Source organism: Rhodnius prolixus, unplaced genomic scaffold, assembly GCF_049639745.1.
Source record: "Rhodnius prolixus isolate KJV_2025 unplaced genomic scaffold, Rpr scaffold_10, whole genome shotgun sequence".
Classification (NCBI taxonomy): Eukaryota; Metazoa; Arthropoda; class Insecta; order Hemiptera; family Reduviidae; genus Rhodnius; species Rhodnius prolixus.
The window spans coordinates 20,469,944-20,485,594 of NW_027411615.1; the positions used below are offsets into that span (position 1 = coordinate 20,469,944).

Sequence of the window (15,651 nt, forward strand, 5' to 3'; positions counted from 1 at the left end):
TTCTTTAATATAACATAACATTACAGGCCATAGTGGAAAAAAAAATAAATAAAAAAAAAAACTAGTTAAAACATGTGTATTTCAGCTTGAATTTAATTAAACCAGGTCAACGTAGAATAATTTTTCTTTCAGGGTGGAGCCACCAAAAAATTTCTATTTACAAAAAAAATATTTTAACTTTATAAAAAGGGTCTTTCAGACAATTCTTATCGTATAAAACATTTAAGGACGTTCAATTGTAATTGTTATAAACAATTGTTTTAATAGGCGTATTAAAATTTAAACAAATGTTTGCAAACAATTACTTTCATTTATGATTTTTTGCTGCATAAAAGAGTCGCGATTCTAATTTTTAATTTTGGAGATTGATTCATGTTTGTTTAAAAAATACATCCTGGAACAGTCTGGAACTTTTTAACTAATGGTACTGATCAGAAAGTCATAGTCATTACAAGCCTGATTTCCTATGTAAAGTGCAAGCCATAAGTAGAAGGTTCCAGAATTTTGAGTCAGAATCTACCGGCTAAATGGATCAAGTGAGTATTATTAATAAATAGATTTTAAATTAAGTAAAAAATTTGGGTTGTATTGAGTTATTATCTTTATTTTTAAAAAGTTTTTAAAAATAAAGATTTAGAATTTCACTCAATCACATGGTAATCCAATTGTAACCTTGGATTTATCGTACATCTTCATTCTCGATGTTTGGCATAGTGTTTTTTTTTATTTTAGGTTTCAGCATTAAAAGAAAAAGGCAATGCAGCTCTTTCGGAGGGCAAGTTTACTGAAGCAATTAACTGTTATACAAACGCCATTAAACTAGATCCAAAAAATCATGTTCTCTTTAGCAATAGATCAGCTGCTTATGCGAAAGCTCACGAATATCTTAAGGCCCTTGAAGACGCTGAAGAAACGGTAAAATTGAAGCCTGATTGGGGAAAGGTTAGTTAAGTAAAATTTTGCCCAATACGTACAGTTTGTGTGTAATTATTTTTATTTTATTAAAATAATTCTTGTGGATTTTATTTTATAATTTTCATCCTTGCTTTACCCATTTTTCTATCTCTAGGGCTATTCTAGAAAAGGAAGCGCTCTTGCGTATTTAGGAAGGACGAAAGAAGCAATTGATGCTTACGAAGAAGGACTTAAGCATGATCCTAATAATTCACAATTAAAAGATGGGTTGATGGAAGTAAAGGCACAGTTAAATAAAGATGGTAATTTTTAAATTTATTATTACTTATATTTAAATACCAGTGTACTTTTGGTGATTTGATGGTAAAACTACAGTTTTGTTTGGAAGTAATTATATTCAAATTTTTTTTAATGGGAAATTGTATATGGTTTATTGGATCACATCATATTCTAATAAAATAATCATTTGGTATGTTGAGAGGTGTTTTCTGCTGATTTGGCAATTTATGAATAGCAGCAACCTCAGGTCCTTTTTGTTTATATTTCTAGGTGGTTTCAGTAACCCATTCTGTGCTCCGGATATATATACAAAACTTAGAGCCGATCCTAGAACTAGGGAATACCTCAATGACCCAACATATCTTCAATTATTACAACAAATTCAAAATAATCCCAAGGATCTAAGGTAAGCAACTTATTTATTCTTTCTCCTCCCTTCTATTTAGCAGGAAACATGAAATTGAGAGCACAATTGGAACTTTCCTTTGTATCCAAAACAGAAAAAGTAATACAGATTTGTATTTCGTATATATTTTCGTTTTATACCCTTAATAGTTATAGTCAAATTAAAATTGAGCCAAAATTATGAAATGACTGTAGTTTTATTCGATAACGACTAATATTGTATATAGTGCATTGAAGTATTCCCTCCTCTGACAGCGGATTTAGTTTCCTACACCTTATAATATTTTCAATTTATAGTAACTTTTTGTAGTATTTAAAAATTACAAGACTCTGATGCGGAGAAAGTAAATTCTAATGGACAGTAATCCATTTACGTTGAATTTGATGGGGTAAATGATACTTTTACCATTGGAAGCCCTAAGTAATGTCAGTGTCCCCAGAAAAGAGGGAGATGGCTGCCTTCACAAAATAGTGACGTTTATATTATAATTGAAATCCATGGGCACTTCGTTTTCTAGTGACTCTTATAGTTGGTAAATTATTTGTCATCCAATCAATTACCGAAACTCCCCTTTCTTCTGGCAAGAAACGAAAATAATTTTCAATTTTTACTTCGTATTTTTAATTGAAGTATGATGAATAATGGTGTCACGTGTTTAGGGGTCTTCCTTCCTGGAAGAAATGATCGCTGTGTTCTGCTCTCAGAAAGGTCATCTATATTGTTCTATAACCAAATCAAGCTTCTTCGTACTTTATCAAATATATTAAATAAATAATTTAGAAGTTATATGTTGCTAGCATCCTAAATCTTATGAAAAAAGTTACCTGTAATTAATTTGATTCATTTAGTGCTGCAGTGCTCCAATATTATTCTATGGGATATTTATTAATCATGTCATGCTTAATTAAATATTTAGTTAATATTTGAATACAATATATTTCTACAGCCTTATGATGTCAGACAAAAGACTTGTAACAACAATGGGTGTCTTGTTGGGAATTGATTTAGATAGTGTTGGTGGAGACGATGACAAAATGGATGTTGATCCTCCAACTTCTCCACAAAAAAAGAGTGAGACATCACCACCAAAAGCAGGAAAATCTGAAGAAAATTTAACTCCAGAACAAATAGAAGTAAGCATGCATAATCATTGATTTCATTAAGAAGTCTACGTATGCTTACACAATTATATTAACGAGTATTTTAGTTACTTAAATTTTATTTTTGTTTGTGATGGATTCAGTGCTTTTAAAAAGTGACCAAGAATAAGTTTCTTTTTTAAATTTGCAATACAGTTAACACAAGTTCAATTTTTTTTTTATTTCAGGCTAAGAAAGAAAAAGATTTAGGTAATGAGGCATACAAGAAAAAAGATTTTGAAGCGGCTTTAAATCATTACAATAAGGCCATAAGTATTGTTCCTACAGACATAACCTTTTATAATAATATTGCCGGTAAGGTTTGCTGAAATTGCTAAGTAATTATACAGTACTTAAGTAACAATAAAATAAAAAAAATTCTACCAAAACTTCTTGTGTGGCTAAGTACGTGTTGGTGTGAAGTTAAGAATATTTGAAATATGTTTCAGCTGTATACTTTGAACAAAAAGAATATCAAAAGTGCATAGCGGAGTGTGAAAAAGGAATTGATATTGGAAGAGAGAATAGGGCAGATTTTAAATTAATTGCTAAAGCTTTTACTAGAATTGGAAATGCCTATAAAAAGTTAGAGGTACTTTTTTTTTAATATTTTTGCAGTAAATGTAGCCATGAATATGGAGAGAACATTTCGTAAGGATTTTTTCTATCCATTGAACTAGGAATATTAAATTTGTCTATTGACAAATTTATCAATACCTAGATCGGTTCAAGCAACTCGAATTTCGGATTCCTTCACTCTGTAAATGTTAAGTCTTGACCAATTTTCTGAGATGGACATGAAGTTTATGCTCTTTTAATTTTAATTCTTAACTTTTATACTTATCTTCAGATATTTTTTTTCCAATGGCATCTTTGTAGACTCAAACTACAAAAACGTGCGTTTCTTCATTTGTTCGAAGATATTAGGTGTCACTTTCAAAAAATCTAAAATAATTTATCTTCATATCTTTCTATCTTTTATTTCATACGTCGTTGTATACATATTTATTGTATCCCTAACGGTTTTGGGCTTACATTCATCATTAGAGCTAGATTAATCCGTTTGGTGTAGAGATTTTGTCTTCATATACGTTATCATACTCTTGCTGATTGAGTTTTATTTTCTTTATACACCATATCTTATTGAATGCTTCATTAAAATCTTGTGAAGTCAGATTTGCATCGACTTGTTTATTTCCCGTTTTATCTTTCTGTTGATTTCTCAGTTTTATTTCTAATTAGAATTTTGGAATGAATTTTTGTAAGACCCATTCACAATCCTTGGTTCTTATAAATTATAGCCCATTCAATTGTAACTGTGAACCGTTTCTAAGAAACCTCTTCTCTTTATTGTGATTTGAATAAAATTTATTGTCAATTTTACTGCGTATTCCTATGTAATTACTATTAGATGATATTAATGAATTTTGTGCTTATAAATTAAAATTCACTTCATCAAAGAAAGTAGTAAAAATTAACGTGTTTATATTTTTAGGATTGGAAAAAAGCAAAAACGTATTATGAAAAGTCCATGTCAGAACATAGAACACCTGAAGTTAAAGCTTTACTCTCTGAAGTTGAAAAAAGAATTAAAGATGAAGAAAAAAAGGCTTACATTGATCCAGCTAAAGCAGAAGAAGCAAAGGAAAAAGGAAATGAACTTTTTAAAAACGGTAAGCCAAAAGGAAAATTGTGTCTTTAAGCTTTTGATGTTATTATATTTCTAATTGAAATGTGACCTGTTTGAGAATCTATATTTTTTCTATGATTCCTAACACTTAAATATTGCATCATGCAAATAATCGAATCTGAGAATTCACTTTAAATGAATCTTGGACCCCAAGTGTCTTTAAAATTATAAATAAGTTTTACAATAAACATACATTTTAATGTAGTCATTTACAATAAGTTCATAAAATTGCAAAGTTTGGAAAAAATTAGTAAAATAAGACTTAAAAATTTACTATAGTTAAAGTAAAACTTTATGAGATATCTAGAGAGAAATACTAATGGTTGAAAACATGACGACAGTTAGTGGGACTGCTCGGCCTTTTTGATTGTAGTGAACAGGTTACTCACCAACATTGTGACATTTGTTTTAGATTTATATTTATTTATTCTTATTTTAATCCTAACATCGAAAATATTACAAAATTATCTAACTTTATATATTTTTTAGTGAATTCGGAAATTGGTGACTTAGCTATCAGTAATATGATCACATGGCTAAGGTGTTAGTAATAACCCCCTTACGTCAACTTTAATAGAAACCCCCCCCTTTTACAGCGACCTTAAAAAAAAGTCATAATAAGTAAATAAAAATAATAGCCCTTGCAGAGATCATATCCCAAGCAAAGTTTTACAGGTTGTGCATGTCAATTATTGAATTAATTGATTTTTTACAGGAGATTACGCTGAAGCTGTGAAATTTTATACAGAAGCAATTAAACGAAACCCAGATGATGCTAAGTATTACAGTAACCGTGCTGCTTGTTATACTAAGTTAGCTGCTTTTGATCTTGGACTGAAAGACTGCGATACTTGCCTTCAGTTGGATCCTAAATTCAGTAAGCATAAACACAGGCTATTTAATTTAGTGTTCGCTTGAAGAAAAACACAAAAATTGAATTAAATTAATTTAAATTTCAACTTTTTCTCTTTTCCTCCAAGTAATTAAATTATAATTTCCTGATTGGAAGGAATATTGATTCTCTCTTTCCCCAGTAAGTATTACACTCAGTGTAATTTTCTTGCACATCTGTGAGACCCATTTGTGCAATGAAGAAACATTCACTTAGTATTTAAAAAAAAAAGGTTGCACTTTTTCAAGAGATTGACTCATAGATCTAGAATCTCGATATGGCCTGAGGCATTTATGCTCTGAGTTGTCTGTTAGGACTTACAAATCATGCTACACATTCTGCACAAAAGCGGTACACAAGTGATTTTCGTATAGATGGCCAGGGGATTCGGACATCAAGGATTATATAAAGGCTGCCCTAGCTATCCACAGAGAGATACCTCCAACGATTGAAAGATGGTCCATGTCGGCTAAATTGTCATGTACGATAGTGCCAGCTGTTACGGCAGAATGAGTGTACTGCTATGAGTGATAACCTTCTAAGATATTTACATATAACTTAGATTCTCTCGTATTAATTTTGGCTGTAGTCGCCTTACAACCGCCACTCTGCGAATCATGTAATATACTACTCACATTTGATCTCATCGTTATTGCATGTAATAGGTTGATACCTCATGGCATCTTGCTAAATAACATAAGTAAAAGTAGCATTAAGCGACGATCACTCAGTAGTGAACGGTTATCTATAAGCTATGTATAAGTCGCCTCTGTACTCACCTCATATAACACGCACTAACATTATTTGACATTTACACCTATTTGGAATTATTGGTAAACTCTTATTTATCCATATACTCTTTCGTCTGTAGTCAATTGTTATTTGTTTGTTTATTATTAATTATTATTCAGTTAAGAAAAAAGAAAAAACTTCTGATTATTAGGAAATCCCCAACGTCTTTGTTTTTATAGACATATGTACGTATCTATGATTGTTTTAGTTTCGCAGTCATATGCCCAGAAGTCACACGTTGGGTTAATACCCAAGATACTTTTGTCTTAGAGCAGAGCTGTAGTAGTTAACTGATAGATTGGCGAGTTGTAATAATGCAGTCTCTCAAACTAAGCAGCAGTTTGTTAAATAGAACTGGAGCACTAGGCTTGATTGAACAAATGAATTAAATGAATATTTTGGAAATGGATGATTAAAAAAAGTAAATCATATTTTCATTTTCAGTTAAAGGATGGATAAGAAAAGGAAAAATTTTGCAAGGTATGCAACAACCCAGTAAAGCCATTTCGGCCTATCAGAGAGCTCTTGATATAGACCCAACTAACGCAGTAAGTAAAACATTTGTTGGAAAGATGAATATATTCATCAATTTCGTGAACATTAGTTTTAAAGAGGTAGTCACAGAACTATATCTTTAGGAATCCTTTTGAAAATCCTCCTTCAGAACATCACACTTGTGACGCCAAATGAATTTTACGTAACTTTTATTGCTCATGTAAAAGCGTTGTTAGAATTAGCGGGTGTGAAACTTAAGAATATGTTTCTGAGTTTTCATTTATACATTTTTTCTAAAATGACTTCTAGCAATATTTATTAAAATTCTACTACTAAATGTTATAAACAATCGCTTTTTTTGAAACAATTTTCTGGAGCTAATTATTTCCTGGTGTTTTGGGAGAATAGATGACAATAGGGGGGTTTTACTTTGGCTGCGTAAAAGTCGTTCACAGGAAACGAGATTTTTTTTCGAAAATAGACTAGTATGTAATCTCAGCTTATCAGGTAATTGGAGAAAAATTGATTTTTTAATTATGGTAGGGCTTATTACTGGCCATTCCACAGTTACAGAGCAAGTGTTCATCATAAGGGTACCTATACAGGCGCAGTGTTAGCAATTTGGGATTTGAAGCTGTAAGAGAAACAGTGCCACATTTCTTATGTGACTGCCTGAGATTTAAGAAAACCAGATAGAGAATATTTTGAACGGACGAAATATGTAACATATATAATATAAATATATATATTTACGAGTGTATATAATATAAATAAATAATATATATATATATTTATCAGAAGAGAGATTTATTAGAAGAGTCAGTTTAGGGATTAGTTCCTGATTAATTCGAGACAATACATTAAGAGGACCTACAGGTTTTGAATTAATGAGAGCACCTCGACGTTAAGGTTATAATTTAAGTTTGCCTTTTGTCTGAGTTGGATTAGGGCCTTTATGAGTCCAGATCCTGTGTCATACACGTTCATTTGAATGGTAAAAAAAAAAAAAAAATAAAACTCATTTCAAACATTTATTTATTTTAAACGAATATTCGTTTAGATAAATAACTTTTTTTCTCTTCATTTTCCAAGAAAATTTATGTTAGGACTGTTTTTTGTTAAGGAGTTGGGGATAGAATTAATTACCCCTTAAGTTCATTTTAGAGCAGTTTTTATTATTTGAAAGGTATATACGAGTATATTGTGTTTGAAATCCTTTTACTAAAAATTGATTACAATTAATTTCAAAATACGTCTTTATACTCGTACCTCTAACCTATTCAGAAGAGAATATTTAAAAACAAATGTAAGTTTAAATATATGCATATATATATATATTTAAATGTATATAATTAGAACTTCAGAATATGAAGTGCGAAAAAGTAATTTACAGTGTTCGTAAGAGATTTTTAAATCATGTTTTTTATACGGAATAGTATTATTATAAAAATTTCGCCTAGAAGAATAGTGCCAATTTTACACACACACTGTTTATTACAGGAAGCATTAGAAGGATACAAACAATGTTCTATTGTCGTCAACTCCAACCCTGAAGAAGTAAGAAAGAGAGCAATGGCAGATCCTGAAGTTCAATCCATTCTCTGCGATCCAGCAATGCGCCTTATCCTTGAACAAATGCAAAATGATCCAAAAGCCTTGCAGGAGTAAGTTTAACCATTTAATTTAATATGATTGATCTGATGAAAATATTTACAAAATTTATTTAACACATTCACCGCTTAAGGGCGTGCATATATCCCGAACTTTGATCTGCTGTAGTGCGGTAGTAGTAATGAAACAATATTCCATGCAGTAACGCACACAATTCGATTTTCACAAGAGTCAGATTTAGATATATATATACATGAATGATCCTTAAAACAACATAATAAAGTGTACTTGCGGGACACATATATCTCGATGTCTAAAAATTGATTACAATTAATTTCAAAATACGTCATTATACCTCTAACCTATTCAAAAGAGAATATTTATTAATATTATGTTATATAAATAAGAGAATATTTATTAATATTAATATTTATGAATATTTCTTTTTTCGATTCAAAAAGAAAAAAATACTGAGTCACAATTTCCTGTTGGTTTAACCTGTGTTTTCCTTGGTCACCTCTACATAAAAAGTGTTCTGTAATACCTAGTTATGACTTAACATTTGTTGAAAGAGTCTTAGATTTACTTTTAAGCTTACTTTAAAAAGTCCTTTTTTATTAAAAGAAGAAGGTAATATATTCATTCACTAATTATGGTTGAATATAAAATTTAGGGGGGATCCAAAGTTTGCAAAATATGTTTATATTTTCAAACTTCGGGAGCTGGGAACTTTTAAAATTTAGCAGTGCCCAAGTTGTCACTGCTTCTATCCCTACCCATCTTAAAGTTCTTGAAAACGTAAATACTAATTAGCCTGTATCGTTTCCTTTTTATAATTACTATTTAAACCTCGTATAATAGTAGTAAAAATCGATATTTTATCATTAAGGGATAAACCCTATTTTTACCGCAAATCTGCAGGCAGACTTGAAATTTACCTGCCAATAATTAAAGAAGCAACAACTCTAAAGATATTCTAAAATTAACTTAATCTAAATCCCAGTACTGTGTTTCCGATAGGAATACTTTGTCATTAATGATTTCAATTCTATGAAAAAACTGAAACAATTGTTGGTATTAAGTCAACAGAAGTTCTTTGCTATATCTTAGAAACATATTCTTTAGGCATGTCATGGAGGTTTTTATTTAGTGTCTACTATGATCTCTTGCCCATAATTTGTTTTCCCCCTGATTTTCAGTCACAAGCTATTTGCACAGAATAAACAACTCGAGACATGAGACTTATTAAATATGTAGACACCTGAGAGGCCTGAGGGTCTAAGGAGAGTTCTGAGAGTTTAGTAAAGTAAATATTCTGTAACAGTTGATAATTACTGAGGCTTCCAAATCTTCCGGAATGATAATAGGAACGAAGTACGTTGTCTGAGTTGTGTATTAAATTTCCACCCTCTCTCTATAGAAGCTGTATCTTGTTCAAGGCCAACCTTTATTGGCGCCTCTGTGTCGTCAAGGCGCCGTGAATAACCCATGAGCTTTCATAACTTTTTCTTTCTCAGGCAGAAGAAGCTTCAGATCTTTTCCAGTTAAACTTACCTACAATCTTCGTCTTGGAGGTTACACCACAAGTTACGCTGTGGTTTCCCAATGTCTTTTCAGAACTCTTCTTGGAGAGAGTTTCTTGTCGCATAACACTCAAATTGGTTTATTCTGATGTACTGTTGTGTAAATAGATCACTTGTGATCACCATTCAGGAGAAAAAAATGAACTGAAAAAACTTTTGTGTTTTTTAATTATAGAGATCTCACTAACTATCATAATAAAATCAATGTTATTTTAAGAGCATTTCGTGCTTTTAGTGATTGAATCCGCTAAACTAAATTGCTGACTAATTAAAAGCGATTCAAAGTATACTGTTAAGTCCTTGAAACAATAAATGACATTGAATTTCAGTTTAAATTTGCTGTTAATATACAACTTTTAAAATCAGGCCTTTAAAATAAGGCTTTGCAAATTTTTTCAGCTCAACTATACTACTAAAATCATGGACAATGTGTTAGAGATAATGTGCTCATATTCCAATAAAATGAAAATTAACTCAACTTCCAAAACTAAATAATAAAAACACAAAACCATTTAGAAAAAGAAAAGTTACGCAGATAGAGAAAAATAAATTGGCAGCAGTATAGGATAAAAATAATATAGGACAAAAACATTTTTTGTATTATTTTTAAAAAACATAGCTTAATTGGAGGAATGTACTACTAATCTGAAAACGAATAGTACAGATAATCGCTCAACCATAACATAGCTTCATTAAGTACTCATTTATTTTATTTCTTTAACTTTTTAGTTTTGCAATGTTATATATGTATATATTTTTTTTTTCAGCCATCTCAAGAATCCGGACATTGCAGCAAAAATACAAAAACTTATTGAATCTGGTCTAATTGCAATTCATTAGATGTAAAGTGCTCTTCAATACTTTCATTCCTTTTCAATTTTATTTCTTATCATTAAATAATATACATTTTATATATATTTTTTGAGTTCACTACCCTTAGTTTTTTTTTTACCTTTTTGATATTCCTTGATTTAAGTTTCTTTCTGAAATTCAATAATAAATTGTCAGTTTATTTTTCTTAATTTTTTTTTTTTTTTTTTTTTATGTATATCTCAGATTAAGTACAAATTAAAAGTTTAATTTCATTTATAATATGTGTGCACATGTTTGAGTTTCTTTGTGTGGCCATTTTTTTCTTCATTGTTTGCGCAGTTAAATTAGTTTTGGAAAAAATTGAAAATAGCTAAGATCATGAATTATTTCAAAAATTATACTGTAGTTTATTGCAAATACATACTCTTGTTATCTATTTCTCCCGAGTTTTGAACGATCACATTAATATCTACTTTTTAAAACCCATTTTGATTAATTGTTTTCAGTCAGAGAAATATCCAACTATTTTGTCAACTGACTGAATCGAATAAGTAATGGAAATTAATTTTTAATTTGGACCAGATCTAAGCAATTACTGACACCTAAAAAACTGTCGTATACATATATACTCGATGAATTGGGGAAGTTGAATAAATAAACAGGGTAGTTGGACGTTAAGCCCTATCGGACAAAATAGGCAATTAGTTTACTTACTTTACTTGATACATGATGTATGGATTAGGAAATCTTTATTGAAAGAAATAACTCTACAGGCCGTAAATTAGTGAACCATCAGTTTTACTTTTTAAATGCAGAGCCAACTTTGTGTTAGATTCTTCTATTCACTTATCACATGCAGTTCCTCTAGTAAAAGCTATTGTGAAGGGTTTGAAAATTCAGAAGGCCAGTAGAGTAATAGCTGAAAGTAGGTTTAAACGTAAAATTTTAGAAGGCAATTAAATTTAAAAGAAAGTATTATCTATGGAACTTTTTGCCTTAAAGGAAATTAATATTTCCAATTTTTGTTTTTTAAATGACAATAAGGACAACAAAAATATTTCTCTTAAACTTATTTAACCCTGAATTTGTTTTATTTAATATTTTCTAGCAGTTTTCTAAAATCTGAAAATAAAATGATAGAATTGGGTAAATTTGGCTATTATAACTATATTTTACTTTTTGGTGATCAACCCTTATATACAACTACCCTACCGGACAGTTTTAATAAATATGCACACATTAGTAGCTATTTGATAACGATTGATTAATTCTATTTTAACTTGAAAGCAAATTCAAATCAAGAAAATTTTGATATATTTTGGTGACATGTTATAAGCAATTGATGCTTAGTAGGGCGGATATTTTTTTGCTAAGATTTATTATTAAAATGTCACTGTTTTTAATAAATATTTATTAATATTTTCTCACGTTGAGAAGAATAAGAACGTTGATAACATAATTATGAGTACACATAAATTTTTTTACTTACGAAGTAATTTTACAACATTAATTGGTTCAGATTATTGTTAACATTTAGCAAGCCTCAAAATTAGATATAAGATAGTATTTCGGCAAGTAAAAAATATGCTCAATTTGTTGTACCTTTTTCATAACATAAAATACTTATCTACTTAGAACAATTAGCATTACAAAAAGCAGTCACTTGGCACTTTGGTTCTCAGAAATCTGCTATAAGTAAGGTCATTTAGTACGCTTGTAACGTTACTCAACTTTCTAACTCAAATTGTTTTTTTTTTCTACGACTTTTCAGCTGCTTTTAGATTTTTTGCACTCTGTACTATACTGTGATTATTTCTAATAAGTTCGACCTATTTCTAACTTCTAACTTCTAATAAGTTTTTGTTGAGTTAGGTATCTATTATCTCGATTAGACAAACAGTGGTACAATGGCTGCCAAGTACTCTTGATAGGATACAATGGCGCAGATAGGATTACAATTAATTTTTTTTTAGATCTTGTTGAAGTATTGATAAATATTGAAATATCATTTAAATATTTTTCGTGTTTGCCAAAATATAGGATTTAACACTATTGTACAATTGAAGAAGTTACCACACATTTTTTGGTTTACTTACCAAACTTCAAGGCTTTTATTATATTTTTGAGTTAATGATCTTAGCATTTATCTGTGAAACAATTGTTTTACGAGAACGATGATAATCAAAACATGCTGGTTAAGTAACATAGATAATTTTTTTAATGTAATCATTAAGGCCTTTTAGCTGTACATATATAAAACAATGCCGAATTTAACGATGAATTTTTTCTACGAATATAGGGTGATTGATAAGGAAGATAGGTGAACATAATATTTTATTACCAAAATCAAATTTAAATGATTCCTAATAAACCAGTTCGAATTTTTTTTTCATTTATTTAATTTTCACAGTAATGTCAGTTTTCTTTTCTCAGTTAGAAGTAATTACTTCTTGTACATAACATTTTTCAAGTATATCTGTTTATTTCTCTCTATTTGAAAAGAAGTATAATTTATGATCGGACAAGGAGTCACTCATCAAGGTGAAGCTAGTTCCAACTTCAGGCACATATTTTTGGAAACATAAAGCTTAGTTTTCATTCAGGTTCAAACATCTACTTTAAAGATGGAAAGTTGTATTTGACTGTGTTATTTGTGCGAGAGCTGTTTATTGACCAGATCGTAGAAAAAATATCAGGTTTAGAAAAGTTAACATGAGGCAATAAGGGCTCTTAATTTTAATACCAAAATGAGAGTACATGCAATTTTCCTTCTTTTACTGCTCTTACTACTGGCAAGAGGAATTATTGCATTCGTCGTAAATTTCCTACATTTTGTATTAATTGGAGATATATTTTTTAAGGACCCTTTAGTAAGATGTTCTTTTTGAAAATGCTCTCTTTCCGACTGGATGTATACAAATTTGTAGTAAATACATTTTAGAGCAACATTCTGTGCGTTAGGGGTGTCTATTAGTCCAAAGTATTACCCCCTTCTTTTAATATTAACGAGAATCATGTGTGTTGCTTTTTAGCTCTGAGTTTAAAGTTAAAGAAAATTATGAGAACTGAAGAGCATTTTCTTAAGCGCTCTTCAAACGTTTGCTGCCTGCCATCTTCTTACTAACCAAAGCAACGCTTTTCTTGAGAAAACTATTGCAATTACGTTTCAAAGCACATCACCTTTAATGCAATTTTTTTTTTTTTTTCTGTGGAAATAGATTTTAGTTAGGTTTTTGGGTAGGAGTTATTTTGACTTTTCACTAATCTGCCATTCCTATGAATTGTACGGATTTAATGGGTTTATTAAAAGCAATTAAACTTACTACTAAAATTTAGAGTTTGCAGAAAATTGCTTGATCAAAAGTGCGAATTCCTTGGATGGTTTCTATCATTATTCATTAATTTCTCATTCACAACGCGAGCTAGTTTCTTCAAACTGAAAACTCTGATGAAGACTTATCATATTCGTTTGAATATTGTCCCAAAAAATCGATTAGCTGGTCTTCTAGAGCTAGTTTTGCTTAAATAAGAGTCACTATACAAGTTAAATATTGGTAGTAATGAGTGAGAGAAAAAATAAATTAAAAGTTTGCTAAAAATTTGACAATTATGTATTTGAGAATTTCAGTAAGAAAAATTCAGCAAAGTGAAAGATTTTTTTACTTAAGATTTACTAGCTTATTTTTTTTAAGTTCAATTTTTTGGACTTCACATTTTTTTAAAAAATTTATTTTGATGAAATGTTCATTTATTTTTATATGAATATTTGTTTAAAAAAAGTACCATCACTTCAAATACTTTTTAAAATAACAAAATGTTTCCCAATTTCCTTACTCTACCATCCATCCTTATTCATGCCACCACATAAACAAACTGACGTAAGAATAGATTATTTCAAATGAAAAAAATATGCTGTCTAGTTTTATTTTTGTAATGAAATTATTTTATTATATTATATTAATTTTGTCAGTCTGCTTCGTTAGTGGGCAAAGTAAATAAGAGATAAAATATGGTTAATATAAATATAATGTAGGTAAAATACCATATTAATCCAGCTCATAATTTCATTTGTTAGAAATAAAATTCCAGATTCAAAGGCAAAAAATTTGCATACCTTATAAAAAAAAACTAATAAAAGTGACTGCGAAATTATTTATCCCAACTATAATTTTCACCGAACAAATTTTTTGTTTTGTTTTAAGTGCACATTAAATATTAATTTCTAAATTACAAACATTGTTTTACAAAAGTGAATAGATTTTTACACTTTTCACTAATTGTATTTATTTCATATTCGTTTAAAGTCTAAAATGCTTCAATTGTTAAAATTTTTTTGTTTATGCATTTTTTAAATAAGATTATTTTACCTATGTAATCACTGAACACCTTCTAATTATAAATTAAGTTAGTAATTAACGAGATTTATTCCATGTATAAATCATTTTTTCAATAAATAAGTATATTTCGACAGATGTTTCATTTCCAAACTCCTCAGTAAAAAATTTGTTTACATATTAGAATTTAATTTTATTAAAATAAAGCTTGTTTCCCTTTTCCGTAAAAGAGTGGCGTAAATGAAGCTGAGGAATTTTCTCACAGGGCATTGTCATCTTATATGAAACTAGCTTAAATTCAAGATCAATTTGAAATATGTATTTCTAGCTGTATTGTCTATGAAACCCAACGTATATTTGAGAATTATCTCCATCACATCTGTCAATTCTATAGTTAGAATAACTTTTGACTTCTCAAATTTTCTAAAATGAAAATAAATGTTTTGTTTACAGGAAAATTGTTTATAGGGTATAGATATCGCTATACACAATAAATAAAAAGTAGGGTCTTGGCCAGCTCAAATTAGTGTTATATTAAAATATTAGAGGAATAATAATAATCATAAATTACAGTGCGGGGATTAAATACGACTTAATTCTTTCTTCTCGGCCAACCGCTATTTCGTTCTTCTAGTTCCTTCTCATGATTTAATTTTCCAGTTCAATAGTAGAGATGATGCGATTTTATTAAGTGAGGTACAT

At 29.6% G+C, this 15,651-nt stretch overlaps 1 protein-coding gene across 1 annotated transcript; it reads left to right on the plus strand.

Annotated features, from left to right (window-relative positions):
• The first annotated feature begins 208 nt into the window (after nt 1-208).
• Nucleotides 209-10,719, plus strand: Stip1 (Stress-induced phosphoprotein 1). The gene is made up of 12 exons (XM_074133865.1): nt 209-536; nt 733-942; nt 1,070-1,217; nt 1,465-1,600; nt 2,547-2,733; nt 2,928-3,054; nt 3,189-3,331; nt 4,235-4,412; nt 5,145-5,306; nt 6,558-6,661; nt 8,109-8,272; nt 10,570-10,719. Exons 1-12 carry the CDS (start codon nt 528-530, stop codon nt 10,640-10,642), a joined length of 1,641 nt encoding a protein of 546 aa, XP_073989966.1. The 5' UTR covers nt 209-527; the 3' UTR covers nt 10,643-10,719.
• The last annotated feature ends 4,932 nt before the right edge of the window (nt 10,720-15,651 follow it).

Coding starts and splice junctions, on each gene's coding strand:
- Stip1 (XM_074133865.1), top strand. Junction 1,218..1,464: donor GGCACAGTTAAATAAAGATG/GTAATTTTTAAA, acceptor TTATATTTCTAG/GTGGTTTCAGTAACCCATTC. Junction 3,332..4,234: donor ATGCCTATAAAAAGTTAGAG/GTACTTTTTTTT, acceptor TTATATTTTTAG/GATTGGAAAAAAGCAAAAAC.